At 39.6% G+C, this 18,398-nt stretch overlaps 6 protein-coding genes across 6 annotated transcripts; 2 read left to right on the forward strand and 4 right to left on the reverse strand.

The window, feature by feature from the left end:
- Nucleotides 1–1,780: 1,780 nt before the first annotated feature.
- On the reverse strand, nt 1,781–3,316 carry BDF20DRAFT_836729 (uncharacterized protein; the record flags this gene model as incomplete). Its single annotated transcript, XM_053078979.1, has 1 exon — nt 1,781–3,316. One exon carries the CDS (start codon nt 3,314–3,316, stop codon nt 1,781–1,783), a length of 1,536 nt encoding a protein of 511 aa, XP_052934793.1.
- A 755-nt stretch (nt 3,317–4,071) lies between these two features.
- On the forward strand, nt 4,072–6,238 carry BDF20DRAFT_877948 (uncharacterized protein). Its single transcript, XM_053081474.1, has 2 exons — nt 4,072–4,626; nt 4,785–6,238. The coding sequence occupies exons 1-2, from the start codon at nt 4,128–4,130 to the stop codon at nt 6,140–6,142; spliced, it is 1,857 nt and encodes a 618-aa protein (XP_052934794.1). The 5' UTR covers nt 4,072–4,127; the 3' UTR covers nt 6,143–6,238.
- Nucleotides 6,239–8,692, reverse strand: BDF20DRAFT_877952 (phosphatidic acid phosphatase type 2/haloperoxidase). The gene is made up of 9 exons (XM_053081475.1): nt 8,371–8,692; nt 8,173–8,297; nt 8,043–8,091; nt 7,728–7,983; nt 7,506–7,607; nt 7,374–7,416; nt 7,264–7,302; nt 6,922–7,188; nt 6,239–6,858 (listed from the first exon to the last, which is right to left on the reverse strand). The coding sequence occupies exons 1-9, from the start codon at nt 8,527–8,529 to the stop codon at nt 6,492–6,494; spliced, it is 1,407 nt and encodes a 468-aa protein (XP_052934795.1). The 5' UTR covers nt 8,530–8,692; the 3' UTR covers nt 6,239–6,491.
- A 985-nt stretch (nt 8,693–9,677) lies between these two features.
- On the reverse strand, nt 9,678–9,902 carry BDF20DRAFT_822218 (uncharacterized protein; the record flags this gene model as incomplete). The annotated part of the gene is made up of 1 exon (XM_053077674.1): nt 9,678–9,902. A coding segment is annotated over one exon (225 nt), but the record flags the coding sequence as incomplete, so codon positions are not given.
- Nucleotides 9,903–12,165: 2,263 nt separating this feature from the next.
- Nucleotides 12,166–12,794, forward strand: BDF20DRAFT_599373 (uncharacterized protein). The gene has a single exon (XM_053075839.1). The coding sequence runs from the start codon at nt 12,352–12,354 to the stop codon at nt 12,565–12,567; it is 216 nt and encodes a 71-aa protein (XP_052934797.1). The 5' UTR covers nt 12,166–12,351; the 3' UTR covers nt 12,568–12,794.
- Nucleotides 12,795–15,519: 2,725 nt separating this feature from the next.
- Nucleotides 15,520–18,340, reverse strand: BDF20DRAFT_914266 (uncharacterized protein; the record flags this gene model as incomplete). The annotated part of the gene is made up of 6 exons (XM_053084166.1): nt 15,520–16,933; nt 17,052–17,248; nt 17,334–17,734; nt 17,870–17,901; nt 17,987–18,009; nt 18,086–18,340. 6 exons carry the CDS (start codon nt 18,338–18,340, stop codon nt 15,520–15,522), a joined length of 2,322 nt encoding a protein of 773 aa, XP_052934798.1.
- Nucleotides 18,341–18,398: the final 58 nt, after the last annotated feature.

Raw genomic sequence — 18,398 nt, forward strand, 5'->3', positions numbered from 1 at the left:
TTTGCTGAACAGTTTCTCTTTTAAGCGTAGAAGCAGCGAAAAGTGAGCGAGGCAAAAGTGAATCGTCGTGATCCATGTCAACTAGAATCTCTGAATCGAGCAGAGAAAAACAGCTTTTAGAGTAGAGGCCACAGAAAAAAAAAAATAAAAAATAAAAAATAAAAGAGCGGACTTTCCGAGTTTTTTTTTTTTTTTTTCTTGATTTTTTTGATCATCTCAAAGGAACCACAACTGATAAAAATGACATTCGATGAATTCTCTTTTTTAGAAAGAACGGGTAGAGACAGCTTTTATTATCATGGAAAGGGACATAACGTAAATGAAGTATATGTAAAGGCACAGAGAAAAAGCAAAAAAAAAAAAAAAGATGTGTACCCACTCTATGTGGAATGAAATAGCATTTTAATCATCACCGACCTCGAAACCACAGTAACAAGTACCTTCTTGACAAACAACCTTGAGTTCATGGTTACGCGCTGGATGGGACGCTGCGCAGCGATCAGCACAGTTTGCAACTTCACCACTACAAGTCATCACACAACCATCTTCTCTCTTCATTAATTCATTCAAAAGTTGGTTTTTTCTTGCGGCTGAAGTACCCACGCGTCGAAAGCTGCCTGCTTGACAAACCATCGTCATATAAGCGAGGCAAAAGATAAAAAGGGTCAAAAATTTGATCATGATGTGCAGCGAGACGGGTTTTTTCTGTAGGCTCTATACGTTTTGTGTCGATTCAACTATGGTTCAAGAAAAGAAAGAAAAGAAGCCGTGGTAGTAATAGTAGTAGTAGTAGCAGTCGTAATCAATCCTTTTTTATGCTTTCTCTTTTGCGTAAGGGAACAAAATAGGTAGTTGACCTCATTTTTTTAATGTAAAGAGCAGAGTGATAGGAGGTTTTAGGCATATCTGATTTATCAACCATAGCTCCCTTTCCCCAGAAAAATAAAAGCCGTTTCAAACTATGTAAGTAAAGGTACTGCCCTTTTTTTTTCTTGGTCTAAATCGTATCTGTCATTCATAAAAAAAAATAGCATAAAAGAGGCACCATTGACTTCGAGACACATATATATAGATAAACTATACAATTCTACGTATTGAAGAGAAAAGAGAAGGGGGATGAGGGAAGTGACGAGAAGGAGAAGACATCAACTGAACCTAGTTGTACCTTGGTCGAAACGTAATCAATATTAGTCTCGGTGTGTGTGTCTTTCTTAGACTTCTTACTCCTATTCTTCTGGGATAGTAAAATCGAGACGAAGGACAAGAATAATACCACCCCTCCCCTCCCCTCAGCTTTCAAGAGCTCCTCTTTGTTGAACGTCATTCATAGTTCTATCAAAAAAATTGAAAAGACGGACCGATGATCCTAACAAGTCGCTTTTTACTTGGGGCCCTTTCGCATCAATTGAGCGCTATGAAATCGTATGGGTTATCAGCCATTCATCCATTTTTTAAAAAAGCTAAAGTGGATATATCTCCACTTTATATGCCCAGTTGTGCTGCTATCCAGGATCAAAGCATCGAAGCCAGTCATGTGACAATCTATAAATTCACAGCAGAGTATACACCTGTTATTTTACTCAGATTACGCACTTTTGAACGATAAAAATAGAAAAATATAAAAAGGAGGGGTATATGTATTTTTGATAAGCAATCGATATACAAAAAGAAAAAGAAAATAAAATTATAGTAACATAGGAAATGATATACAGAGCAAGGAGTGAAACACCGAGACGAGAGATCGAAAAGTGTTGCGAATGGCGTAGTATGACTCAAGTGGTTAATTTCCAGTCGAGTGTCGCCTGGATGGTAATGCCGGCGGTATCAAAAGACTACTTGACGTTGTTGCTGTTGCAAGAGCTGTGCTACTGATAGCATTCTCACTATTGGAATGCGTTATCGTAACAGCAGCAGCATCACTATTTTCACCATAGGGTATTACTGTTCTTGCCTCTACTGGCAAAGCATGATAAGGCGGTGCAGTGGGTGTATAGGCCGGTGGTGGAATTTCCGGAATGGGATAGGGAGTAGTGTTCGTTGTAACAGATGCCGCTATTGCTGTTGAAGACATGATGAAATAAGGCGAACAATTAGGGCACCTGCGATGATGATCGTGATGGTGATGATTATGTGCATGAAAACGATGGGTAGATGTAGTAGGCTCTTGTTGCTGTAGTTGATCATCTTCGATCATAGCATCTAATTCTTTCGCCGTGGGGGCTGAAGGGGTGGGTGGCGCTGAAGATTGTGAACTTATGGACAATACATAGCGTCTTTGCTGTTGTTGCTGCTGCGGAGGGGTTCTCATGCTGCCAGTACTATGCTCGTGGTGATGTCGATGGTGCTCATGTTCGACTAAGGGTAGCATGTTCTGATGTTCCATGGTGAGCGGTGGTGCTGAAGGTTCAATTGTTTCATCCGCTGTAGCCAAGGCGAAATTGGCAGTTGGCGCATAAGAACTTGTGGGATGGGATGAGGAAGAACTTATATTATGTTGGTGTTGCTGATGATGAGAGGGCCGATAACTGCTATTATGATTCATACTAGCACTGCTCGTATGGCTGTGATGGTTGCTACTATTGCTGTTGCTGTTGTTATTATGATGGTCATGACGATTGTCAGAATAAAATTCAAAAGTGGAGCTCATATCACGTTCACCCATTTCTCTTTGCTTTCGGTTTTTTATTCGCATTCTGGTGAAAATAACAACAGTTGTGGCAACTGCAATAAAGCCAAATCCACCTACCAGTGATACAATCATCACCATACGTTTTAAGGCTTGCTGATCGTCTTTCAAACTTTCTGCTATATTATTATTATTATTATTATTATTATTATTGGGCTTGGTGGTACTGCCTTTATTATTGTCTAAACTGTCACTCGCCTGCTGTCGTTCACTTTCTTGGTGCGCTGAGCCAATATCTGTCATATTATGAATTGTCGGCATCGGTACGGCAGAGACAAAGGGTGAAGGCGGAATAACTGGTCCATAAACAACAGTCGTATAAGTAATATTGATTTCAGTAGTAATGGTTTTCTTATCGTCTTTATTACTACGATCGGTTTCCTTTTTATTGCCATGGTAAGTTTCACTTTCAGTCATTTTATTGGTTGTTACAGTGATTGTTTTGACTGTTCGTGTGGGGTTGTTCGAATCAGGTTCATTTCGAGCCACTAAAAAATGCTCATTGTATCGTCCGATCCTCCTTTCATTGAAAAAAGATGTCGAATGCAGCGAATACGAAAAGGTTGAGAGCAATAGTATAAGAAGAGTGACCGAAATTACAAAGTACGGACGAGATGGACATGATCTCATTGACAAACAGGACTTCTTTTCTGCAAGTGTCTTTACGTTGATTGGATATATGGCTCTGTAATTCTCGGTCAGCGAATTCTATTTTTGACAATTCAGTAACCCGAACAAAAATAATAAACAAGACTCAGGCACAGATTAAAATAATATATGGATAAATAGATTACTTGATGGATAGAACGAAAAATGTGTAAGCAAGGAAAGAAGAGTCTATTTGGAGTGTGTGAAGAGAGTTGTAGAAAAAAAAAAAAAAAAAAATAGGAAGAAGGAGGCAATTAACATTGTAACAGCCTTGGATTTAATAGGCTGCCATCATGAGGGAAGGAAACACAAAAATTTGTGCGATCCAGGAAGCCATTGTGTGATATACTCTGTTAACGCTGCAAACAATAGGATGCTTTATCGTTATCCCGAATGATTCTTAAGCTCTTGCATGGATAACGTGTACCTATCGCTCTCAAAAAAAGCCTACTCTAATCATCACTCGCTTCATGTCTCGTTCTAATATCATATCCTCAAGTACATTTGGGCCGCTAGGTTACCGTTCAAGCAAAATCTTTATCGCTTCCTGTTCTATCTTTCAACACATTTAATTTATTTACATTGAACCTCCTTTACAGCTTTTGCGAAGAAGATGAATGACAAGGAAGAAGACTCATTGTCGCAAAAGCGTGAAAACTCAATCGCCCAATCATATTCCGCTTCATTTAGCGAAGTGTTGACATTACTTCAAATTTGTACACCCACACAAAAAAAGCCGAAAAGCTCCTTTTCTTTTCCAAATTAGCTTTTTTTAGTTTTATTCTTCTTCAGTATGACTGATAACAACACTGCTGTCGCCACTGCTGCAGCTACACATGAAGAACAACGACAACAGGATGGGCCCCAACCTGAATTCACTTCACAACTGCTTGCACATAGTCAATCGTCCCATATACCTCTACCACCTCCCCAGATACCTGCCCATGAAGAGCAAATAAACTTGAATGATATTGCACCACAACCTTCTAAATCGTCCCTTCATCGCTCAAAAACAGTTCGTAATCTCGGATCAGCAGGAAGTAAAATGAGAGGACTATTTAAATCCAGTAAAAAGGATAAAAAGGCTTCCATAATAGCTTTGCCTACACAAAGCACAGGTGATTTGACAGCAAGCAACGGTAATAATAGCAATCATAGGCCTGGGTTAACGAGTTCAGCCTCCTATGGCTCGAATTCACTATCCACAAGTACACCACCAGTAACAGATAGTGCGACACCAGAATCACTTCAACAACAGCAGCACCAAACTACTGTGGACAATAACAGAACAGGTACAGATCCTTTAAACCTTAATCTTCTTTTTTTTATGGTATTCGCTCGAACCCCTCCCCCTTCTTTTTTCTACTTTCTTCTACTGTTTTCTGCTTCTCAATCACCTATTTTACGTAAACTCATCTTTTGCTTTCTACGTTGACTCTAATCTACCTAGACGAGATGACGAACGATATACATATTGACGACTTCAACTATAACAACAGCAACAACAGAATAAGTGACGATGCACCGCCCGCCATTCATTCTTCCGACAACACTGCTGCTCAATTACAAGCCGAGCTAGAACACTTGAATGAACTCATTGCGCAAAAATCGCAAGAAGTTCAGGCAGAAAAATCCGTAAAAGAGCGTTTAGAAGCGGATCTATTAGAAGCTCAGCGTGTATTTAAAGAAAGAGAGGTGGAGTACGCCAATATAGAGCACAGTTTCTTCGAACATACACGGTCGGTTCGAGCTACAGATGATGATCTTTCTACTATTCGTGATTCTTTTAAATTATTGAAATATTCTATTGCAAGATTGATCATGACATTAAATAAGAAAGCAGATAAAGTGAAGGCAACCGAAAAATTTTGTTCTACATGGCCAGATTTACCCATTTTATCCACCGCATCATCTGTGAACACTGCAACATTACCCACGACAACAACTGATAATAACACGGAAAATACTACAACAACGAATGATAAAGATCAGCACCCGAACAATAATGAAACAAATATTTCTACTACTACCACCACCACCACTACTACTACTAATACCGCCACTGCCACTACCACTGCCATAGTCGAAACAGAAAAATGGGTCGATCCTTCCCTTACCAATTTACTTGCTGAAAAGCTTGTTCATGAACATTTAGTCAAATATATTTTTAGTGCACCTATCTATCCCGGTTTAAAGGTCAACGATGCTTATTTTGCGTTACATTCATGGTTGCAACAACATAACTCCCAATTTTCCGTTCGATTACGACAACAAATGGCTGCTGTTGTTGCTAAATCTACCCGTGCAAACAACAACCATAATGCCTCCAGCACGACTACTGCAACCGTCACCGCGACGCCTGCTACAGCTACTAATTCCACTGCTACCACTGCAGATAGCAACAACACTAACAACAGCAACAATATGAGTGAAATTCAGCAAGTGGCCAACAAGGAAAAACAAAAAATTGCTCAAAAGATCTATGACGATCTGGCAGATATTTACCATCCTTTTATAAGAGAAAATGACGCTCAAGTGGATGATGAGAATAAACGATACTATAGCAAGATTTGTGATATTGTGGATAAGGCTATGAAGCTGACGTTGGCTATTCGCGGTCAAGAAGTAGAGATAAAAATCATACCCATCGAAGAAGGTAGTAAGCAACCTTTTGAAGAAGATACCATGACAGAAGTCAAAGGGAGAACCCAGGGCTTGGTTCGATTTTGTATCTGCCCGACTTTCATGGGAGGCGATCGTGAGCATGGGTTTTTAGAGAAGGGTAAGGTGGTTGTTTCGGGCCAATAGCCTATAGCTCCTGGCTACCGTTAGTCATGCCTGTATCTAGAAATCGATAATTATTACCAATAAAATTTCATGTGTACATCAAAAGTTTACAGATATAGTCACTAAAAAGATGAGTTAGTATTGATGATTTACCAAGAAATTTATTGGATGATGATTGGGGTTTCTGGCAATTCGGATTAAAAAGTTATATTAAACTAGTACAGTAAACTAGTGAAGTAAATTAAAGATGAGTTTACGATAACGAAACAGTGGAATTAAGATATATATAACGTATATAGATACACATACATATATATATTGTATAAATGATGTACATGAAAGATAGTTCAGATTACAAACAAAGGAAAAGCTATAACACGTTCGACATGATGCGGAAAATGATGGGAACAACAAAAGTAGCAATGAATCCAATACCTGCGTAAACAATCAACTTTGTCACAATGTCAACATCATATCGAAGTGGTGCATCTTCCAACACTAATAAAGATGTAGGATCAAAAGCTTCTTTTTCAGGAACAGAGGTTGAAATAGGCATATGCTGATGTTGACCATTATTATTTCCACGGTGAGACAATTGCTGATTTTGTGCTTCTTTCAGATCGATAGCAGACTGAATACCAACATGCTCATGGTCGTCCATATAATTTGATATGGATTGAAAGTCCAGAACCGAAGGAACGGGGTGGATACTTTCTCTACGTAAACTCTTATAGGTCCTATACAGAGAGGATCTATGAGTCAAGTCCCATTTCTTTTATGAGTAAAACTGACAAGCTTACCTCGCGCCAATTTCAAATTTACGGTGAGGAAGGTTGAATACGCGATAAATGGGTGGCAGAATAAAGTAACATAATTTCTTACAGGCAATTCTCCATATAAATAAACAAGCAACGCCGATAACCAGCTTTAAAATAAGCAATAGAGAACCCAGCAGACCTAATTGCATCGAAATGATCGATGACGATAGTCCTTTGACGCAGACATCACTACCATAACATAACCATGTACCTGGCAATAAACCAATCAACACACCCATAAAGCAGACGCTACAAGTGTTGCACAGCGCCTACCTTGTTAGTTTTCACATCATTGGCATCATTATGCAGTATCAAATAGCGTACCTGTCTTCAAAGCAAGGACACCTTTCCATTGGGTCAGGACTACGAATTGAAAAAGTCATTTTTCATAATTCTTGTAAACCTACTTTATGAATCGCATCTCAAACACTTACTGTAATGAAACAAGCATCAATATCAGTGGGATACCCAAAAGCACTATAATAAAGAGAGACGCGATGCCGGTTAAACATTTTCTGGTTCCCTGCAGTGGCCAAATGTAAGTCTTAATTGTATCCGCTTCTTACCCCAATAAGAAGACTGATCAGTAAGTAGATAATTGATTTGTTCTCTGAATGTCCATTGAACCCAATAAAGGATATACGCCAATATGGTTCCTCCAACACAGTCTATTTTTTTTTTTTTTTTAGGAAAAAAGATGATAGTTGTCTTAATCTAACTGTTGCTTATATCAAGTCTGTGTGCGTGTGCTCGTATGTATGCAATTGTAACCATTTTTTTTTCCTGACCTGTCACAGAATGCATTCCGCAATAAACTCGGCCAAATACAACGCTCACAGCATAAATGGTACAAGCAATTATGGAGATCATTCTCGCTGGTGATTCTGGTGTAAATTTTTCACAAGCCAATGAAATGAAGAATAAAGCAACTTGAATTGAATTGGTGGAATGTGTGGATGGGAATCCGTATTCTAGAGCAACGGACGGCGACATAGTCAATCGATGTACGGGGGGTGAGAGTGGCCGAGGTAGACATAAAAAATCCTATAGTACTTTGTTCATCACTGCTTATGGGTTTCCTACAACTTAACTTAATAACATACCTTGACAAAACCTGACCAAAACACGCCTGACGCTGTCAAAATAGCAATACTAACAATTAATGCATTTCAGAAGGGTTTGAGTTTAAAGAATTACTTTTAAAGTTTTCGACCAAAGAAGAACGACCCGTACTTTCTACCAATCTCGTCATTACCGAACCAGATGAGGATAGGTAAGAATACCATAAAAAAAGTATGTGTACCTAAATTGGCTGTCCATATAAAATAAGTATCTAATCCTGGAGAGCGAATCTTTTTCTATACGACAAATTGGATAGATTGGTCAGAGACCCCAATTTTTAAATTATCGTCTTTTATTATATAATTTTACCTGCATGGCTGCTAGTATAGGTGTTTCCTTTCGTATGAGTGGCAGCAATGTATTCCTTAAAGAGGATCTGAATTTGTCGAAAGCTTTATTGTAAAGTCGATCGTCTTGAGTTCCGGCATCGACATCTGCTTCAATGGTTTTAAACATTTTCCTGGCCATTATGTCCTTTGTATTTTCGCTACTGAACGGGAGGCTGCAGTTTCTATACACCTTTTCCCTCTAGAATCGCTTTTTCTTTCTTTTTTATTCGCTGTGGGTTAAAGTGACTAAGAAGGCACAGATAGGGTACGAATTCAATAAAGGAAGTAATATAGTTTCGAATGGTTGGAGGAATAAGTTTCTGCTTATGGTTGGTTTTTTTTCGGTGTAACTCGATCTTGCCTGATTTTTTGTTTTTTACGACGGAGCTACAATGAGCATTTTGACGTATATTCATTGGGCCATAACAACCTGACTTTGCTTGAATTTTATTTTGGTTGTTTGTAGATGATGCGACTTGGGGTAATCACACAATTGCCTTGAAACTTATAACTTGAACAACCCTCCTCCTCCTTCCTTCTTTAATATTGGAGAAAAGAAGACAGGATGTGGTCAAAAACTATTAAGGTACTTATTTGAGGAACCGCATGGAAGACGTGAAGAAAGGTTCATGACGAAAAATGAACCAACGATATATTGCACACTTGAGTTAGTACTGCGAACCAGAATACAAAACCCTTCTTGCACGGGATAGAATAATGATGGCAGATTTGAGCCCTTGTAGAGTGTATTGGTTCCTTTGTTTTTTCTTTTTACGGTTTCGCAATAACAGTAAAGCATTCCTAAATTATTATTTATTTATTTTTTTGTAAAGGCTCCAACGAATATGAACCTAAGTATAACACCAAAGATCCGTGTATAAAACGATAATCGGCAGGAAAAAAGCTTTGTTTAAATACTGTTAGAAGTGTATTAGCTTTATTTTTCTCTTGTGGTAGCTACTCCCTTTGCGAAAAGCGTGGTTTACTGAATGTAGCGGTTCATTGCACACAACTAGAGGGGTAGGGGGCATTTTCTCGTGCTGAAGGCCTCATAAAGAAGCATTTGGACAATTGGCCAAGATATACTCCAGTTGACTAGGGCATTGGCACGCTGTTTTATGGGTCGAGTGGAGAGTTGGTTCAACAAATGATGAATGGGGTCAACGGCAGTTGTCGGAAGTTGCAGGCCGTAATGCATTTGTAGGCATTGGTGTGGGCTTTAGTGAGAGTGCATAGGGGGTGGAATAGGCAATGGGCTGAGTAGTTATTGGGGAGCCAGCCCAGTCTTCAACGAAGACAGCGACTACGGTCAATAAAGCTCATTGTGAGCCAAAGAATGGGTTCAAGAGAAACGGTAGGGCGAGATTGGTTTGTCAACTCTGAGTTGGGCGCTGAAAGGATGGCGTCTAAGTTCTCTTGTCGATATGCTTTGATGGTCTGGTGTAAAGCCTTCCTATCGCGAAACGTTGAATGCCTTCTCCAAAATGGATTGGGTTGTGACAGTTGGGACCAAAGATGTATTCCTTTCGGTTCAAACGAACAAAAAATTGGGATTTTGAGTACAATATTTTTGGATATATAAAATGTAGACCTATCGAGGGGATAGACTGTTTTCCAAGAATAGTATCGGGACGTATAACAGTTTCGGGTACTGTGCTAAAAGAATTTCTCGGCATCAAAGCGTTCTTTCGGAGAAAAGGTTTGATTGCAGCAGTAAATAGTGCTTGCTGTTGTGCTGTACCGTAGGGTGAATTGTTAGGTTTAGGTGCATCGTCAACAACATTCTTCGTCAATTACAGGGCCATGGTAAATGTACTTAATAGCCGGGTTATTGAATGTTATAGTCAATTTAGGCAATAGATCCAAACCAATGGCAACCTATGTTCTAAAGATAAAGGAAGAATTTCGAAAGTATGGAATGTATAGATGATGGTATCCTTTTTATCACCTTAAATAATGCTTAATGGTTGTAAGGTAGTACCGTAACGCTTGTATTCAGATGAAGCTGTGGCAAGTACAACAGAACCAGTGACCTTTTTATTTATATTAATATTATATTTAGCAGCAAAATTAATGTCTATAGCACTAAAAGAAGAACCACTGTCAAGCAAGGCAAAAGTGTTGATGTTTTCTATAGTGATAGGTATTAATAAAGAATGGTTAGTTGATGAACCGTCATTCTGTTTTGTGCTAAAGTGCATATGAGACTTACAGTCATGGTTGACTGGGTAGCCTTGTTCGTCAACATCCATCATGCTACCACTGTTATTATTTTCATTAGCGGTGTTTGCATGTGGGTTCCATTTGGACAACCATGTAGAGGTTTCGGTACTACCACTGTTATTTTCGTTAGTGGTGTTTGCATGTGGATTCCATTTGGAGAGCCATGTGAAAGTTTCGTTGTTTAACGGAGGAGAAGATGCACCATTAGTGTTAACCATATGGGCAGAGCAAAATGCTCTGGTAGGAGCTGATTGGTTCACCCTATCCCTTCGGCAACAAGAAGCGTGTTCTCGAGTCCATTGCACGTTATCTGTACAGTTGCGACAAATGTTCTTTGGCTTATGTGCATGAGAGACGGGTGCTGATGGTATCGAGTTGGCGGAAGCGGAAGCAGAAACGGACGACGAAACATGGTTGGCTGATACCTTTTCAAATTCCCTACATTCTCTTTTTCTTTAATTGAGCCAGAACTAGTGGATTTCCTGGAGAGACCAAGCTGATTGTTGTTGCCATTATTAGTACCATTAACCTTGCGGGATTGGCGAACGACGAGAAGAAGAAGATACAGAAGATTTACGACCATTGGTAGTTGTTGCTTCAAGACGACCAGCCCCATTGTTGCAGATGTCAGAGGAGGCGACCAGTCTTGTTTTGGCAGCTACTTTGCCAACAGTGTCTTGCGCATTGCGCGGGAGATTCAACAGAGTTCGAACTACTTCTTTTCGCAATGTGGGTAATAAGGCACGTCTGAAGATTGTGGCTGTAGTAATATCATCTTCCCACTTGGTGGTTCGGCGAATCCGTTGTAAGCGGTTAGAAAACGTTTGTACCGTTTCGTTACGATTTATACCAAGAGAGAGAAGCTTGTCCTTGTTATCGATTTCGGCCGCAGTATCATGAGTACCGTAGTCTTCCAGGACGATCGCTTTAACCTCTTTCCGAGTGAGATCCCGGCCTTTTAAGGTTAGTTCGAACCATGAGCGTTGGTCTCGGTTTATACGAACTGGCATGAGACGTGCTTAGTGTTGGTCGATATCCAGACCAGTGGATGTAACACTTATATAGAAGTTGTCAAGCAATTCCTCCACTGACTCCTGAGAATCAGCAGATTCCTTCCAAACGTTACCTTGTCATTGCCAGTAAGGCAAATCCGTTGGGATCAAGAAGCGGTATCGATCATTGGCTGTAGTAGTAAGAGGAGTGGAACCAGTAAAAGGGGAGCTTATGACTTGCTCATGTTGGTAGACCTTTTGAAGGCCTTCAAGATACTGAATGTATTCAGCTGCTTCATTTGCTTCAGCTTTCATATGAAACCCAGAGCGATGGCATTGGTTAGGTTTTTCAGACTTGTACGTAGAACGGCAATAGAACCGGAGGTACTAGTGGCAGAGCTGGGTTAAACACCGTCAGTGAGGGATACCTCAGTGTTGACAGATTCTTCAAGGCCATCCTGCATGGTATGTCAAGGTTATCCATGTGGAATTTCATTTGTTCTTGAGTGACAGGGGTAGAAGGAGCGACAGTTGTTGTTGGAGGCAGACATGGTAAAAAGTTTATAAGTTTTGAATTGATAGATAGGAATTCGCTGAAAAAAATGTGATATATTTTAGATATCACACGACACCACCGAAAAAAAGAAAATGAGAACAACAATAACTGTCAGCCTATATTCTTCGATTGGAAGCGGCAAATATCCAAAATAGATAATGCGCTCAAGCTATACTCACTCCGTGAAGAAATGTGTTCGTTCTTAAATAAAGACTGGTCAGCGTTTCCACAAATGGTGTATGCCTCGGCTAGATTGCTTGCTTGCATGATATTACTGGACACGGACTCAGGTCGAAGTATTGTTGTGAACTGCATAGAAGTGTACAGTCGTCATCGCGCAATTGATACTGTGAATCATTCCAAATACGAAAAGGTGTGGTTCCAACAACGTCTCTTCCACCAATAAACAGCTGTTATCGCCATGTGTGGCCCACAACTGTAACCGCCAGTGACGGACAAAAGTTGCTGGTTGATACCAGAACCTTCAACGCCTTGGTTACTTCAAGCATACGTCTCGACAATGGTCCCACAACATCAGCGTTCGTGTTAAACACTAAGGAAAAATCACTTTCGACTGAAATTTATATCAAGAAGAGTGCTTGGAAGAAGCGAGCTTCATTGCCCAGAATGACGCTGCATGCTCCATTGACAACTTGATTTAGCTGCTCAATTTCGCCAATGGAGAACTCGGTTTGACCTACCATCGACCTTCTTCCTTTGTCGTACCTCCAATGAAGAAACAAATGATATCAGTACCAGATCGTATTCCATTTTTACCCTTGCAGATTGGCCCAAGGGACATGAAAATGCAGGGTACCGCATCGCTTCAAGATTGTTTCAAGAAATTGGATTATCGGTTATCACAAACTGAAACAAACTGAAAAAAGAAACTGTCGTCGACTTGCGGAAAACATTGATAAAGGGATTATCAAAGCGACCTTCGATGAACTCATGTGTCTGTTTGAGGGAACCGAAACATTAACAATCCTGGGGAACAAGAGTTTAAACAAACAATTGCAAGCTCTGGCCATCGATCTCGCTCTAACCATTGCCAAAGCGAATCAGTCCACAGTTAACTGTGTGAAGAAGGCTTTTCATGACTTATAAACCCGAAAAAATCAATGGGGTAACTGCTAAAATGAAATTCCGGCCTACAGACTGTAAGGAAAGTAGACATGGCAGACTTTACGTCATATTACTACAAATGCGTCCTGTCTAGGAAGGAAAGAAACGCATGTCATATAGTTTATATTACTCAATTATACGTAATAAAATCTTTGCGGGCTATTGCTGCTCTTTATAGCGAAAATTGGTAAACGATTGCCTGCTGGTGACTATAAACTGAGAATAGCAGCGTCAAGGCCTTTTGGTGATAAAGACAACGAACAAAATTATGATATTTGGTATTCGCGAATATAATACTGAAATAAAGGTTATAGGCCGTAGCGTACATAAAATAAAAGCACAGTATTGTAACGTTTATGTTTGCAATAATAAACTGACAAAAATGAACATTACAGAATGAATAGAATGCTTTTACGTTGTGGTTTATTTCAAACCATATATATTCTACAATCAATTATCTTAGTACCTTCTAAAGAGTGTCAAACTGTATGGTTTCTTGAAGTTATACTTGCTCCTTCAAACTTATTGACGTTCTGCATCTAAAAGCTTTTCATGGCTTCTCAACAAGTTCCCTATATGATATTCTTAATTGTGAATTTGGTCAGGCGTTCAGAAATCATAAAATATCAGAGAAGATTGCAGCCCCTACTTCGTTGAGACGTCGAGCTGTTGCTTTGAACATTTATATTTCGCGCAAGTACTGAGAGGACCTCATAAGACCTGTAGAGCGACCCAGTATCGACGCCTCGCTTAATCAACTACTTATAAATTTGATTGCCCGGTCCTTGCATTTTTTCAATCAACTTGATTGCGTTTGGGCCTCGGTTTGGGCTTCTCATCTAAAGCTTTTTGGGTGTCGGAATCTGTAGCGAATTTCATGGATACTACTAGGTCCTGTCGGAAGCGGGGGCTACGCAACGAGAGAGGGTTGAAAGCCCCTCCCAGAACAGGGCCGATAGACTGCTCAATCAAGAAAAGTTTGCGGAGCAGAGAGACGATTAATGACTGGAGTAAAGCGGAGTGGACAATGAAAGCAACTTGTTGCGCCTGAAGGTACTCGCGGATTGTAGCCTCTTCAAATAGAACTTTTGTAGTAAAATATTGACGTTGTCCGTCCCAAGTAGTCTTTTTTAATGGTAATGGTACTTTCTGTTTCATCCCGCGTGCCAACACTGTGGCCCACGAGTCCCCAGAGAGGTTTGAGATTACACCTATTGCGTAGATGGGTGAATGCGTACTTATGCTATGTAGAGTTGTCTTTTGGAAATACTGCAATCTGATTGGTGGATTCAAAAAAGTGATACTCAAGAGCTTCGCGCACTCTACGTTCCGCACGGAAATCGTTAGTGTCAGTACACCCAAGCTACAGCAAGGTTGCAAGTGGTTGATGAACGACAAGACGATTGATCATGTTTTGACGCTATCCAGAAACTGATACAAAAAAAAAGTAAACTGCATCATTTGGAATGGGGAACGCGACTTGAGCTTACTGAAGTGGAAGCACGTTGGTCTACAATATTACTTTTTGAAAAATCTATTACTGCTCGACAGACATGCAATAATTGGGAGACTTGAACTGAAAAAGGGTATTAGGATAAGAACAATGGTAAAAACATTGTAGGCTTGATTTTGCAGCAACCGGCACCTCAAAAACGCTTTAAAGATTAAGAACATTTTCTATATTGAACTAGGCCTGCAATAAGTTATAATGCTTCTTTCTTCCTTTCATGAATGTATATCAGCGAACATTTTATCAATAAAAAAACTTCTTCTAACTCATTTTTCATAACTAGTAATATATCTCAAGGTTATAGCCATATTCTTTGGTTGGTAAGCTTGATTCATCTACTTTGACTCGAATGAAGAGTGGCACGTAAAAAGAAATCTGTATATGATACGGTAAGTCCATTTTAGATATATAAATTATGTTCATAGACAGCAGATATTGTAGCCAAAAAGAAAGGAAAGGCTTGTAAAAATATTAGAAAAACTGTAGTGAACAGAAGAGGCTGTTTTAAGATTTTTATTAGCAACAAACCAGCGGTAAACAATGTTGGAGATAATTTAGCAACACAGATAAACGATATCATTCAAATGCTTTTGTATAGCACTGCTAAAGTTAAACATACTCAAAAAAAAAAAAGCTGTGTGACAAAAAGAAACAAAGTTTATGATCATCATGCCGATAGACAGAATGTCAGTAGCATGTACAAAAGGATGTTCATCAAGTGAATTAAGGATGTAGTATGGTACTTCTAACTCCATTCTTGCTTTTCAATATTGTTTTGAAATTTCTTCTACAATGTCTGCTGCAATTGACGTAAGGATCAAAGCCTGCATTGTCAAACAAGAGTTGAATCAACTTTGCATAGATGACTGAATAGGCAAAGTATAATACGGTCACCCCAAAGCTTTTTTGCAAGTTTGTAAAGCAGCGATTCTTTGAGAGTCGTTGCTGGCAATGATTATAAACGCAACTACCACCATTATTACCAGTTTCCATACCACGCATACCAGTACTTGTTCCGCCGCTGACGATATCCATGGCCACTTGTTTCGCATTTTGCAATTTGCCTGTTGCTTTCAAACCTACTACCTGCAAAGCCAATTCTAATAATGCTTGGTCAGTAGCATCATAGTAAGTGAAAATGGCGACATCCTGTCCTCCTTCCACTATGAATGGATGTTCTTTAAAGGAAACGATGACGGGACCGGTCTGAGAAGCTGGGGGCAAAATGCACACGATGGTGTTTGTGGTCCAGTAAACAGTGGTCGCATGATATTCTCCGAACAAACATGTTAGCCCTTGGTAGAAACCAGAGCCTAAAAGAGTTACTTCAATGCCCCCATAAGTGGGGCCACGGCCCGGAACAATCTTTTCTATGCGGGGTAACTGAATTGAAGTATCATTTGGATGCGTGGAATGCATGATGTCTTGCGACGTTGTCTGTTTAAGGTTGTTGATATGCACGAAGGAAGAAGAAGAAGATGACGATGACGATGATGATGATGATGATGATGAAGAGGAGGAAGAAACTGCTCCTTCAAGAAGGGTATCATGGCTGTTTTTTTCACAGTTATCAATGCTAACGCTTGTTACAGCTAAAGGGCTTATATGATCATGAATGTTTGTCTTTTGACGACGATTAGAAAACCATACGTCCACTTTTTGTTCCTCGATTAGTTGAACTTCTGTCAGAGTCTCTTCTGTCGGGGTCAAAACTTGTAGTGGTTGTGTTAGCTGAGAAAGGCTGCTATGGCCGAGCTTTGAGAAAAACCGGCTGGTTTGTTCGTCATCGTTCAGTAAGTGGAAAGAATTCAAGCTTGTTTGCAGAAATTCTAGGCTTTTCGGTGTCAAAGCTTCAATTTCTTCGCCTTCATCTGTTGCCGTGCTAGGTGGTGTTTGAAAAGGAGTGGGGTCATTCAGAAAGCAGCTATCAATAGCACCCTCTACGACAAGAGAGCTGCGCCGAGAGGAATCAGGTGTGTCCGTGTTCGAACCACTACTTGTCGCGATGCTTTGATATTCCATAGAACGCTTTCGTTTTCTCTGTTTTGAATTCTTGTGGTCATCTGTTACCATTATAGGAGGCGATATACCGGTAGCGACGATTTCTCCTTGATGGTTCTTCAACGCAAACCGAATTCTGATGGACCAGAAAGATAAAACAGATATAAATATTTATTTATTTTTCTTTTTTTTTTTTTTTTTTTTTTTTTTTTTTTGCAATAAAAGAAGCAAGGTTTCATGGATGAAGCGCTTACCTAAAGCCAATTTTTTCGTTATGATGACGGCAGTAGCAAGTAATACGTGTTGGTAAGACAACGTCTCCAGAAGAAAAATTCAATAGAGGATTACAATTAAAGATGACGATTCGATTTCGTTCAGCTTCTGTTTCTTCGAAAGATAGCTCTTTCATCTTTTTATTCTTGCTATCTTTAGTTCGTTCTGCTCTCTTTTTCTATTTCAAGCAAAGTAAGTAAGGAGACTGTGAATAAAAAAGATACTCTTTTTGGTCAGATCTGTTGAAACTGTGTCTTTACTACCTCACGTCGTACACAACCAGCACACATTCGAATAGGCTGATTGACATTGGTCGAGCAGACAACTTTGGCATCTAACTGCAGAATTTTTGACTCATCAGATACCATAGTAGTTGCAAAGGATCCAATCTGCTGCTGCTGCTGATGTTGTGAAGCTTTACGTAATCTTGACCTGGCCAGTATGTTTTCGTTAAGGTGTATGTATGACCAATTATTTACTTTAATTTCGTCGCCATTCGTTGCTGATATTGCCAAAAGCCGCAAGCAAATTTTAATCTGGGTCTCGACGCGAGATTTCGCACCTGCATTTGGTACACCGAGAATTTGGATTTGAAGGTTACTCTTCTCTTTATTGACATTGCTATATTCAGACGATAAGGAAATTGAATAAGCGTCCTCCTCTTCTGTATGTTATTTTAGTCAGGAAAGAAGTAGAAGGTGTTACAGAATAAAGCAAACATCATTCCGGCTCTTGTCTTCTTTCCTACAACTAACAATGCATGTAGAAATATACCTTTTTGTGCCTAAAATAGATTTACCAATCTCTTCCCGGCTAGGATCCTTTGCTGCACTTAGGATGAAAAAGGAATGAGTTAGTCTGTTGGGACAGCATTGACAACAATTTTTCCTAATAGATCTGCAACGTTATCCCTTACGTTTCTTTCCAATTCACTAAAGACTACAATGTAAATGAACAAAAATGTTTAGTCTCATTGTAAAAACAGTAGAATTTTTCTTTTTAATGTTTATCTTACAATCGTCGGCGCTTTACGAACAGTTGAAGATATAGGAAAAGAAGGCGTTGAAGCGTGATCCATTGGCGAAAGAGGCGCATGGACTGCTTGATAATCTCTATTATCTAAGGGCAAGTTCTTCAATTCAGGATACAAGTCTTCCAAAGACAATGTGAGTAATGATGTAGCAGTTGTGATTTTATCATGCTGCTGATAATCAACTTCATCAAAGATCATTGCTGGATTTTCCAAGTCCGTTTCGTTAAAAATGTTCATTCTTATGTGTTCTCGCGAGGGAGGAGGAGTTGGAGACTGGGAGTTTAGGGTTAGCGGT

The sequence above is a fragment of the Mycotypha africana genome, assembly GCF_025528875.1.
Source record: "Mycotypha africana strain NRRL 2978 chromosome Unknown BDF20scaffold_7, whole genome shotgun sequence".
Classification (NCBI taxonomy): Eukaryota; Fungi; Mucoromycota; class Mucoromycetes; order Mucorales; family Mycotyphaceae; genus Mycotypha; species Mycotypha africana.